Source organism: Oncorhynchus tshawytscha, linkage group LG22 (assembly GCF_018296145.1).
Source record: "Oncorhynchus tshawytscha isolate Ot180627B linkage group LG22, Otsh_v2.0, whole genome shotgun sequence".
Taxonomy (NCBI): Eukaryota; Metazoa; Chordata; class Actinopteri; order Salmoniformes; family Salmonidae; genus Oncorhynchus; species Oncorhynchus tshawytscha.
In genome coordinates, this window is record NC_056450.1 from 8,399,629 (window position 1) to 8,411,888 (window position 12,260).

Consider the following 12,260-nt stretch of genomic DNA (forward strand, 5'->3'; position numbering starts at 1 on the left):
GTTAGAAAAAAAAACAAAGCACATTGTTTTTCTTCAGAAAATCATTTTTTTTTTATTTGAACGCTGCAACAAATAAATGGAAGAAAAAAAGGGTAAAAATCCACTGAACCGCTCATGGATTTCTATGTCGTCATGATTGTATGGCTTCTTATACATATTGGTTAACTAACTGCATAGCTCTGGCAGCGATAGGAAGGGAGACATTCCCAGCCAAAGCAAGTCTTCATTAGCCTGGTCTCAGATCCTTTTTGTGCCGTCTCGACAACTCCATCGCTGTCACTGTCATACCATTGACAGAGTTGGCAACTGGCAAGACAGCGCAAACAGTTGGTATGAAGTGCTCTCTCTCGGAATGTTATTGCTGGTCACGCCAGCAGCACACAAAGCTTCTAATTACATGCAAGTTGGTCTTATTCTTAATTCAATGGACCAGGCTGACGCATTAAACATTTTTAAAAAAGCTTGGGTCGCTAATGGTCTTAACTTGGGCATGTAAAGGCACTTTCGAAAAAAATTTAAAAAAAGAGACGTGAAGAACTAATAAAATTGCACAGGAAACGGGGCAGGACTGGAAACTAGTTGCAAAAAGGAGGGGAAATGCGTCACAGAAATAAACAGGGTGAAAACGAAGAATAGGAAGGAATGTTCTTCTCGATCTTCAACCGCTCATGACCATCCGGACGAGTTCTGTGATGTAAAGAAAGAGGAAGAGAGAAAAAAACATTAGAATCCCAATTCACAGCTAATTGGGGGAGGGGGGATCAACTCCAAATACAGCAACATCCTGGTTGTTTGAAAATTAACCCTTCGACCTCAACATTGTTTACTTTATATAAACGGGATGCTGTTGTAGGAGATACATCCCTTGTTTCTCTAAGTCCATGAGTAGAGGAAAGTGGGGGAGAGGGAGGAGGACAGAGGTTGAGCGATCATCTCTACAGTATCTCCTAGTCAGCCAAAGTGGATGGATTTGGCCAGGATGACTGGTCTTGGATCCAAGAGACCGTCAAAGAAGAGAAACCATCTTTGTTTTCTCAATGAGGCAAAGATCCGGGGAAATCAGGGGGGCTCTACAGAGATCACAATAGCACTCAGCTATAATCAGTGTCCTTAAGGAGAAAAGATATCGCCAGCAAAAATAGCAAATGCACTGCAAAAAAAAGGGAGGAGTGACTGGTCTATTATGTCAGAGTTGGGGGAATATATAAGATATGCTCACATTGATTCATATGGTCAATTTAGTGTTAATTCTCATGTAGGGGCTTTCCACAGTGAAGAGACTTCCAAGGCAAACTGCCTATTTGTGGCAGCATGGAATTCATGTGATGAGGCCCAAATGAGAAAATTGCATTGTGGGTAATAACCTGCTGCAAAAGGTGCTCAATTACATTATCCAGCCCAGCTCTGAACACAACATGGAGTACAACAACCACTCCTGCTAGAGTGCTCTGCATGTATAAACTACCCCTCTATAGGGTGAATATCAATTGTATTTCCACTCTCCTCTTCTCCATATGCATTGAAGGAAAAGGTGTGAGGAATACAAATGAGATTCCACTAATCCTTCAGACAGACGGGATATCCAGACATGCAGAGGGGCCTGCTGTAGCAGCCAGGCTCAGGGTAGGAGAGACACAGGGGGCAGCAGGAGAGAACAGGGAGTCTACCAACGAGTCAAAACCTCCAGTCCAAACTGCCCTACAACAGGGCTCTCTCTCACCAGGCTATCCCACTGCAAGATGTACAATGGGTTTACAAGGCAAATAACAGCTTTTGTGTGTATGTTTTGCAGGGATGCCTAAAAGCAGGAGAGCCTGAGAAGAGGCCCGTTGTTCAAGTAGGCTCTACAGTATACCCTCTGCTGCCCTGCTCATACCGGAGCTCAGCCAGACATGATGGTACGCACAAACGCTGTGGAGGAAGAACAGTTACACAGCATGTTACCAATTCCGTTTTTGTATTCACAATCTGGTTCTCCCATCACCAAACAGTTACTGTATACAAAATGTTGCAGAGCTGCATCGCTGTGCAGTGACACAGGAGATCGTAATCTCTGGTACTTTTACCGCCTCAGTCCAATTCTTCAGCCAACTGCTTCAACGGTATAGAAAAACAACATGTCCACTTACTCAGCCATCGACACTTGTCATTTAGCAGATGCTCTTATCCAGAGTGACTCATAAGAGGAATGGGGGTTAAGTGCCTTGCTCAAGGGCAGAGAGATTTTTCACCCAGTCGGCTCGGGGATTTGAACCAGCGACCTTTCAGTTACTGGCCCAATGCTCTTAACCTCAAGGCTACCTGCAAGATAGCGCTATCAATATTGGTCCCTGCATAAACAAACCTTTGCACCAAAACATCCATATCTTCATTTTGTACACACTGTAGCCCAGGAAACATGCACGGTCATCATTGCATAACCAGGGTGTTGTGGTTAGAAATAGAAGTCGTGTAAGGGTGGTGGGGTACTTGCAACACATTGTTAACCTAATCAGACCCAACAACACATCCGTGTCTCCTCTATCTCCATCTTTCATTTTCCCTCCCTCCCGCTCACCTTCATAGTTAATACAGCCATTAGCATCCTCGTGTCCGGCAAGAAGCGTCTCGACCTCCTCCTCCGTCATCTTCTCCCCTGATAGACAGACAAACTCATATATTAGTAAAGTAATAGCTACACTGTTATGTTCAAAAGTTGGGTGTTCTCATTCGTGTTGACCTTAAAAAGAACACACTTTAAAATCAGTAATCGTCTTGAAATCTGAAGTGTGGCTTGATGTTTGTGCTTTGATAAAAATAAAAAATGGTCACATTACAGAGAATATCTTTGCGACATTTGGGATTTATATTTTCTGAGTCAACTTCCAAATTAGATGACCTTTTGCTCAGGGATTTGCATTCTGCATTAAATACATGAAATGTCTTTCCTCAGATGTGGATGAGAGTAAAAGAATGATGCTCTAGTAACCCACCTAGTGTGGTGAGGACGTGGCGCAGCTCTGCCCCCATTACGGTGCCGTTGCCCTCCTTATCAAAGACTCGCAGTCCCTCAACGAAATCCTCAAAGGAGCCCTGGTCCTTATTCTTAGCGATGGCCTGCAGCATGGGCAGGAACTGCTCAAAGTCAAGCATCTTGTGGTTCATCTCTGAAGTAGAAGTGGAGGAAATTAATGAATTGATGATGATATGAATGAACACAGGGGTCTAAACATTACAACCCTTTCAGCACAAGAGTGATTGCTAGGTCAAAGGCGGTTAAGATCATTTTGGCATCGGATAACGCCTTCGCTTGTGAAAATTCAAAGAACCCTGGTCCAAACATGTTCTGATAGAGAGATATGTTTAGGGCACATAATGAAATAGAACACTAGTATACAGTATTCTATTGTATCTCACCCTCACCCTCAGCCTTGGGGTTGCCCAGGACCTTGAGGACCTCTGCATTGACGGGGTTCTGGCCCAACGCCCGCATGACGTCGCCGCACTGACTGTAACTGATCTTCCCATCGCCGGTTCTGTCGAAGAGGAGGAAAGCCTCCTTAAACTCTAGAAGGAGGGAGGGAGATATGGTTGAGTGTGAGGAGAGAATGAGTGGGTTTGGGAGAGGGATGTTAAATGGTTAGGAGGAGATGGAGCAAAAACATTTTAAGACGGGAAGACGGTGAACAAGTTGGAAATGCAAGAGAGGTTGGACAGAGGCCGGAGAAAAAAGACACCAAACAACTGATAATGCGTGTATTACTTCAGGTAGTTTTAGCCAGAATAACAGGTTAGTGAACTTGGCATTGTTTAACATCAGTTTATTTCATTAATGGACGAATCATGGTCTCCCTTCACCTGACCAGCGGGATCAACATGGTGGCACATAGGAAAGTAAAATGAGATAGCACCAACTACAGTGGAGTGGGTAGCCTAAAGCCCAATTCAAACAAAAAGCTTTTTTTAAGCGAATGAACGAGTGTGCTCACACTGGAAATAGAATGCATACGTGTTAGAGAGAAAATAGATGGACTGCAAGCGTCAACTTAGAAAGCAAGTCTATGTAATAAGAAGATAAATTGTGTGGGTCATGTGCAGAATAGGAATTGTTATGATCTTCCCTATGCTAAGTAGACTAAAGATGTAGTTTAAAATGTATTTGCCTGCAAGCTAAGGTTCATCAGTCAAATAGGCTACATTGTTTTTTTTATTTTTGAACGGAGCTTTGTGTCACAGGCTTATAGCCTAAACAAAACCTGAGGACTCTGATTTCAAGAGAGAATAACGTCACTGTTTGTAGAAGAATGAAACTTGGTTGTTTCCAAGTCAGGTTAATTAGCTACAACATCCTTGTGATGTTGTGCTATGGCTTTTCAACCTCTGCCATATTGTGGATTCAGAGCCATCTATCTAATAGAACTCAAAGGGTTTTCTTTAATGGAAGCGTCTCTAATGTCAAACATGTAAAGTGTGGTGTACCGCAGGGCAGCTCTCTAGACCCTCTACTCTTCTATTTTTACCAATGACCTGCCACTGGCATTAAACAAAGCATGGGTGTCCATGTTTGTTTTACTCACTACTATAGCACACGCCGCCAACCCGGATGTCCTAGCCATGTCTGAATCCTGGCTTCGGAAGGCCACCAAAAATCCTGAAATTTCTATCCCCAACTATAACATTTTCCGACAAGATAGAAATGCCAAAGCGGGCGGAGTTCCAATCTACTGCAGAGATAGCCTGCAGAGTTCTGTCATACTATCCAGGTCTGTGCCCGAACAATTCGAGCTTCTACTTCTAAAAATCCACCATTCCAGAAACAAGTCTCTCACCGTTGCCACATGTAGACCCCCTTCAGCCCCCAGCTGTGCCCTGGACACCATATGTGAAGATCAATGGTGGATTTCAAAAAAATGTTGACCTAAGAACAGATATAGCCCTTGGTTCATCCCAGACTTGACTGCCCTTGAACAGCACAAAAACATCCTGTGGTGTTCTTCATTAGCATCAAACATCCCCCGCGATATGCAACTTTTCAGGGAAGTCAGGAACTAATATACTCAGTCAGTTAGGAAAGCTAAGGCTAGCTTTTTAAAACAGAAATTTGCATCCTGTAGCACTAATTCCAAAAAGTTTTGGGTCACTAAAGTCCATGGAGAATAAGAGCACCTCCTCCCAGCTGCCCACTGCACTGAGGATAGGACACATTGTCACCACCAATAAATCTACAATAATCGATCATTTCAACAAGCATTTTTCTACAGCTGGCCATGCTTTCCACCTGGCTACCCCTACCAACATCTCAGCACCCCCTGCAGCAATGTGCCCAAGCCCCCTCCCCACTTCTCCTTCACCCAAATCCAGACAGCTGATGTTCTAAAAGAGATGCAAAATCTGGATCCCTACAAATCAGCTGGGCTAGACAATCTGGACCCTCTCTTTCTAAAATGATCCGTCGCAATTGTTGCAACCCCTATTACTAGCCTATTCAACATCTCTTTGAGATCTGAGATCCCCAAAGATTGGAAAACTGTCACGGTCATCCCCCCGCTTCAAAAGGGGGACACTCTAGACCCAAATTGTTATAGACCTATATCCATCCTGCCCTGCCTTTCCAAAATCTTCAAAAGCCAAGTTAAAACAGATCACCGACCATTTCGAATCCCAATGTACCTTCGACTATGCAATCTGGTTTACGAGCTGGTCATGGGTGCACCTCAGCCACGCTCAAGGTCCTAAACAATATCATAACCGCCATCGATAAAAGATAGTACTGTGCAGCAGTCTTCATCGACCTGGCCAAGGCTTTCGACTCTGTCAATCACCACATTCTTATCGGCAGACTCAACAGCCTCGGCTTCTCAAATGACTGCCTCGCCTGGTTCACCAACTACTTCTCTAACAGAGTTCAGTGTGTCAAATTGGAGGGCCTGTTGTCCAGACCTCTGGCAGTCTCTATGGGGGTGCCACAGGGTTCAATTCTCGGGCCGACTCGCTTCTCTGTATACATCAATGATGTTGCTCTTGCTGCTGGTGAGTCTCTGATCCACCTCTACACAGACACCATTCTGTGTACATTGGCCCTTCTTTGGACACTGTGCTAATAAACCTCCAAATGAGCTTCAATGCCATACAACACTCCTTCCGTGGCCTCCAACTGCTTTTAAATGCTAGTAAAAACTAAATGCATGCTCTTCAACCGATTGCTGCCTGCACCCTCCCGCCAGACTAGCATCATTACTCTGGACGGTTCTGACTTATATTAGGTGGACAACTACAAATACCTAGGTGTCTGGTTAGACTGTAATCTCTCCTTCCAAATTCACATTAAGCATCTCCAATCCAAAATTAATTATAGAATCGGCTTCCTATTTCGCAACAAAGCCTTCTTCACTCATGCTGCCAAACATACTTAATACAAATCATTCCTTAAGTTCTTAACCTCAGCTGAATAAGGTAATGAATGGTGTGGCTGTTGAACAAGTTGAGGAGACTAAATTACTTGCCGTTACTTTAGATTGTAAACTGTCATGATAAAACATATAGATTCAATGGTTATAAAGATGTGGAGAGGTCTAGCCATAATAAAAAAAGACGCTCTGCTTTTTTGACACCACACTCCAAAAAGCAGGTTCTGCAGGCTCTAGTTTGGTCTAATCTTGATTATTGTCCAGTCGTGTGGTCCAGTGCTGCAAGGAAAGACCTAGTTAAGCTGCAGCTGGCCTAGAACAGAGCGGCATGTTTTGCTCTTAATTGTAATCAGAGGGCTGATATTAATAGTATGCATGTCAGCCTCTCTTGGCTACGAGTTGAGGAGAGACTGACTGCATCACTTCTTTTAATAAGAAACATTTGTTGAAAATCCATAAGTTGTTTGCATAGTCAAGCTCTGACACACACACCCGCCAGACATGCCACCAGGGGTCTTTTCCCCAAATTCAGAACAAATTCAAGAAAACGTACAGTATTATATAGAGCCCTTATTGCATGGAACTTCCTTCCATCTCATATTGCTCAAATAAACAGCAAACCTGGTTTCAAAAAACAGGTAAAGCAACACCTCGAGGCACAACGCCTCTCCCCTATTTGACCTAGATAGTTTGTGTGTATGCATTGATATGTAGGCTACGTGTGCCTTTTTAAAAATGTATGTCTGTAGTTCTGTCCTTGAGCTGTTCTTGTCTAATGATGTTCTGTATTACGTCATTCTGTATTATATTTCATGTGGACCCCAGGAAGAGTAGCTGCTGCTTTTGCAACAGCTAATGGGGACCCTAATAAAATACCAAAAAGCTAGCAAAGCAACAAGACTTCAGCATAGGTACGGCGGCTTGCGTACGATATCTAAGGGGAGTCAAAAGGAACTCACAATAATACCTCCCAGGGGCTACATAGCGAACAAATACAACTGTTTATTGTGGATTTTCATGCCAATTCCATTGGCTTCGCAGTGTATGTGAATTGACGCTGGCTACTCTCGTGCGCAAATTTTGCGCCATTGACGGGGTCTCTCCGTGTGATTTCGACAGAAGCCAGCTCATTTTACACGAAGGCGCCTATCAGACTCTACCCTGGATAACGAGGGCTGTTTGGGTTAATTAGGCCAGCAGCGTAGACGGGGGAAGAAGTCATTCTGCTCAGGTGTTATTAACTAAGCAAGGCTGGGGAAAATGATCCACTGTAGACAACAGTTATGACATATGACAACGGTTCCCCCTTTAATGGCACAACACCCAGTTCACTAAGGGAATTAGCCTAGTCCGCATCCACATGAACAAGTAATGACAAACAAGTCAAACTAAACAGCCACAAGAGGCTCATCTGCTACTGCCTACACTAACTATCATGAGCTTTGTAAATGTGCCTAATTAAGCTGACACTGTAGACTCAAATATCAACAAGGGGGGGAAAAAAAATCTAATATGAATTCCTATGTAACCAACACTTGAGTCTTCGCACCAGTAAGTTCTCAAATGTCCTAACCTCTTTTGTGCATTTACTTCCATCTGAATATTTGATGACCTTGAATAGGTCTGCGTAATATAAGGTCGGGAGACGTTATCGAAGCCTTCCAAGGAGGCATGCAGGTTTCTACTGAGTATTAGTGTAGGACACAGAAAACACTAAATCCGTAGCAGACAGTGTTAGAAGCAATGCCAAAGCATCTCAACCATAGGTCATTGAGATCAGTCCATTTGGTTTCATTTTTTTACTATTCAGCTGAACATTTCCCTAAAACAAACAAGTTGATTAGTAGTAGCAAAGTCTTATAAAGAAGCTGGCCGAACTAACTAGAAAGGGCCCATAAGCAACTAAAGGGCCTAGAAGGAGAAATTATGTAAGCGCTTGGTGGTTGTCTCTCGGTTCTAGGACCACTTATCAGACTAGGGGCCAATTCCTGTTCAATTCTGTGAAATCAGGAAATAAACTGAAAAGGAAGTACATTTAAATTAAAAGTGTCCATATACTTCCCAAATTGACTGAATTGAAGTGTAATTGACCGCAACCCTGGCCTGCAGAGTATGGGATATCCCTTCAGAACTACAGGCAAACACAGCAGTGGTCTGTTGTAATTTTTCCTGTTCTCAGGAATGTGCCTCCCTCTTCCCCCATGGCCCGCTGAGTTCCATTTCCCAACACCATATTAGGTCATGGAGGAGCGAGGGACAGCGAGCTGTATTGTCAACCATGATTAAACAAGCCAGGGAGTGGAGAAGACTTATCTACTAGTCTGTGTCTAACTCCAAAAAAGGAAAGGGAACACTCCAGGGGAGATGACAAGCTAGTAAGATAGCATGCAAACTTTTATGGTACATGGGAACGGGACAATTGGGAATGTATGCAGATTGATGCAAACACAGAACGTGGAGTGACGACCTATGGTATGCACAAGGTGCATTTCCTGTCTATAGAAATGCACTAATAAACACACCAGGAGCCTATTACTACCTTGTATACTGGATCTGAGCTAACGCCGATGAAACTAGGTATAAAAACAGACTTTCTACTGACAGTAAAAAAAAAAACAGGAAACAGACATGACACAATGGGCTAAAATAACAGGTAAGACTCAGTCTGTCATTAAAATATACCAGTGACACCTTGTTACGTAATATCCATGGTGTGACTGCAACTGTATCAGACCAACAACATGCCTTAAACACGGTTAGATTCAGGTCCAAGACTCAGGGGACAAATTTTAGGGTCATTCGCCGATAACTCACCGTGTATTTGATCCAGGTTAAACTCAATCTGGAAAGAACAAGCAGTAGGGAAAGAGTGGTAACTTTGCTACTATAGGAGGAATGACAGACAAGGCATAAAGCAGATGATAGCCAGTAAAGACAAAGTAAGACGAGCAAGAAAGAAAAATAAGTGGCATTTGTCTGAGTTGATGGCAACATGCAATAGTTGGTCAAGTTTGGGAAAATTAGCTAGCTAGCTAGCTAGCTAATCTAGTTAGCAAAATGTGTAACTCACCCATGATTTGATCTTCTGAGAAGTCAGACTGTTCAAAGAAAGATAAAGTTAGCTAGCTACTATGATATTGTAAAATCCTGTTGTGAAAGACCTGTGGCTAGCTAGCTAGGCAGACAACTTTCTATCACACCCTTATCTAGGAACTAGCTAGCTAACGTTACTAGTCAGTGAGAAATACTAACATCTGGGTGACATTTGGAGACAATGGCAAATTGTATTGAGATTTAGCTACTGGTATGCCACTTTATATCAATAAACTAGGGTTGCTAAACTGGCGAGTAAGCAACTAACGTTAGCCAGTTGGCTAACTAGTTTCGACAAAACGCCAACTTGCTAATTGGTTCTGCTCAATGAAACTGGCTAACGTTAGCTAGTAAAGTTAACGCACTGTTAGCTAATTCGACATAGCTACAATTCCCGAAATAGAATAGGATTTCGAGTGGATGGCTAGTTAGTTAATACTGGTTATTGAAGAACCCACCATATCTGTGGCTGTTGGAGTGTTGTCGAAGACGTCGGGAGCTGGAAGAATGTGAGGGGTCGACAGCAAGGAAAAGCCCTACTAGTACTAGCACAGCCCCAGCAGTGTTTACTTGCTTGTCATAGCTCCTCTGCTGCATCTGCGCAGTGCGCATAACCATGGACAGGGGCCGTGCCAGGGCAGGAGTGGCCCCTGCCCTGCCCCTTTTCCATAGTAAAACCAAAGATATCTTTTTTAATTCAACCTTTATTTAACTAGGGAAGTCAGTGAAGAACACATTCTTATTTACAATGACAGCCCACCCTGGCGACGCCTGGTCAATTGGGGGCGCCCTATGGGACTCCCAATCACGGCCGGATGTGATACAGCCTGGATTCGAACCAGGGGCTGTAGTGATGGCTCTTTCACTGAGATGTAGAGATTTAGACCACTGCGCCACTCAGGAGCATTATTATATATATAACTAGCCCTTCTAATTTCCTCTTTTATCTGTGGTAAAACATTTTGAAACTGTCCTAGGCCTAGCTACATTATACTCTGAATGTATGTTTCACTTTGGCCTGTTCTAGAAATGGTGTTGGATTCCTTAGGTTCGGAGACTAGCTCATTGACTAGGCCACAACCTGTCTAGTCCTCTGATCAATGAGGACAAAGTGCCAAGGAGTGTTTACAGTCTATGGGTATGTTGACCCCTTTATAAACTCTCACAACACAGACATGCAGCAGACCATTAATTCTATTGCAAAGTAACATACAAAGCATGGATGAGAGCAAAGCTATGGCTGTTTCATAACAGAGTGACAGACCTAATGTGGATGAAACACAAATATAGGTCTACCAATTGTGATGTCTCTGTGATTTTACATTTCTGATCGAACATTTTTATAAAGGAAAGAAAACTAGTTTATTTAATCTCCTTTCACTACCCCCCCAAGGTTATATCTGAGTATCTCCTGGAGAGAAATAAGCACACTCCCTCCCAGAGGAGGTCAGTCACAGACAGCTTCTATAGCAGTGCCCTAGTTCTCAACTCATCTTTATCCCAGAATGATACTGGTAGTTTGGTTCCTATTAGTCTCGCATAAGACAATAGGAAGATTATTTGGAAGAGGATTTGTGGAGTCCGCTTTGTAAGCACATCATGCTATTGAGAAACATAAGAGAAACATAATTTGAGATGCTTTGTGCCTTGAACATTTTCCCAGGACAAAACAATAGTAGTAAACTGCATATTTCAAAATGGATTGAATGCTTGCATCTCAAGAAACAGACTATCGCTCTGCCTACTTTCCAGTCTATTATGGCATGGGAGCATTGGGCTATTTTCAGCATGCCCTATTAGTCATAGTAGTTATTCAGCACTGTATCGATACATTTTGTAAAGAGACTTCCACTGATCTAGATTTTAGGATTGCATTCCACATAAGCTCTGTCATTGCTGTCACACACACACATACACAGAGTTGGGTGCTGTGGGAGGCACCTCCACTCACCTCCATGGTGCTGGGGTCAAATGGAGAATCAGAGGGTCGCAGCATCCTGGGTTTCTGTTCAGGAGCTGACCTTGGCTGGGCAGGGTTAGCTGAGGGGAGGCAAGGGAAAGGAGGCCCTAGTCTGGGCTGCTGGGCCACAGGCGATGGAGTCTTCTTAATAGATGGTTCTCTTTTTGGGGCCATTTCTGGAGTTCGTAACAGTACTTCTGTCGCTCTCGCACGGTGTTCCCTGTACTGGTTACTAATGTGGTTGCTGAGAGGAGTGGAGGCAGAAATAGAGAAAGTGTGTCAGATGTGTACGGGAGTGAGAGAGAGAGGAAAAGAGGGAGGGAGAGATGGCGAGAGAGCTAGAGAGAGAGAGAAATGGAGAGGTAAGTCTATAAATAGAGGGAGATAGTGGAGAGAGACAGTGGAGAGAGAGAGGGATATATTTAGAAAGAGGGAGCGAGAGACGGATAGAGAAGAGAGAGAGAGATAAAGAGGCCGAGAGAGAGGGATGAGTATAGTTGCCTGGGGGACAGGCAGGTGGATCAGGCAGAGAGAGGTGGTTGTATAGAAGAGAAGAGCATGTAAGTGACGCTGAGATTGAGCCGCGTAGGAGTGGAGATGAGAGGGAGAGTCGAATGAGGAGGGGGCGCAGCTATAGAGAGAAAGCACACATTTTATATGGGTCAGAAAGGCATGTGGGTGAGTCAGTGAGTATGCTTGTTTGTGTAAGTGAGCTCAGTATTCCTGGATTATTATCCACATCATCACCTATACACCTGCCACTAATTATACTGTGAAGCGGTTTGGGTGTGTGTGTTGTGTCTATTTGTGTAACAATAAGA

At 43.6% G+C, this 12,260-nt stretch overlaps 1 protein-coding gene across 4 annotated transcripts; it reads right to left on the reverse strand.

The window, feature by feature from the left end:
* Positions 1 to 23: 23 nt before the first annotated feature.
* LOC112221685 (myosin light polypeptide 6) lies at positions 24 to 11,663 on the reverse strand. Of its 4 annotated transcripts, none has more exons than XM_024383920.2 (6): positions 11,431 to 11,663; positions 9,201 to 9,228; positions 3,397 to 3,546; positions 2,973 to 3,146; positions 2,558 to 2,635; positions 24 to 687 (listed from the first exon to the last, which is right to left on the reverse strand). In XM_024383920.2, exons 1-6 carry the CDS (start codon positions 11,611 to 11,613, stop codon positions 659 to 661), a joined length of 642 nt encoding a protein of 213 aa, XP_024239688.1. In that variant the 5' UTR covers positions 11,614 to 11,663; the 3' UTR covers positions 24 to 658. The 4 variants fall into 4 exon arrangements, with proteins under 4 accessions (XP_024239688.1, XP_024239689.1, XP_024239690.1 ...); XM_024383921.2 differs by having other exon boundaries at positions 3,403 to 3,546; positions 11,431 to 11,649; XM_024383922.2 differs by lacking the exons at positions 9,201 to 9,228; positions 11,431 to 11,663 and adding exons at positions 9,457 to 9,484; positions 9,938 to 10,089.
* Between the last annotated feature and the right edge of the window lie 597 nt (positions 11,664 to 12,260).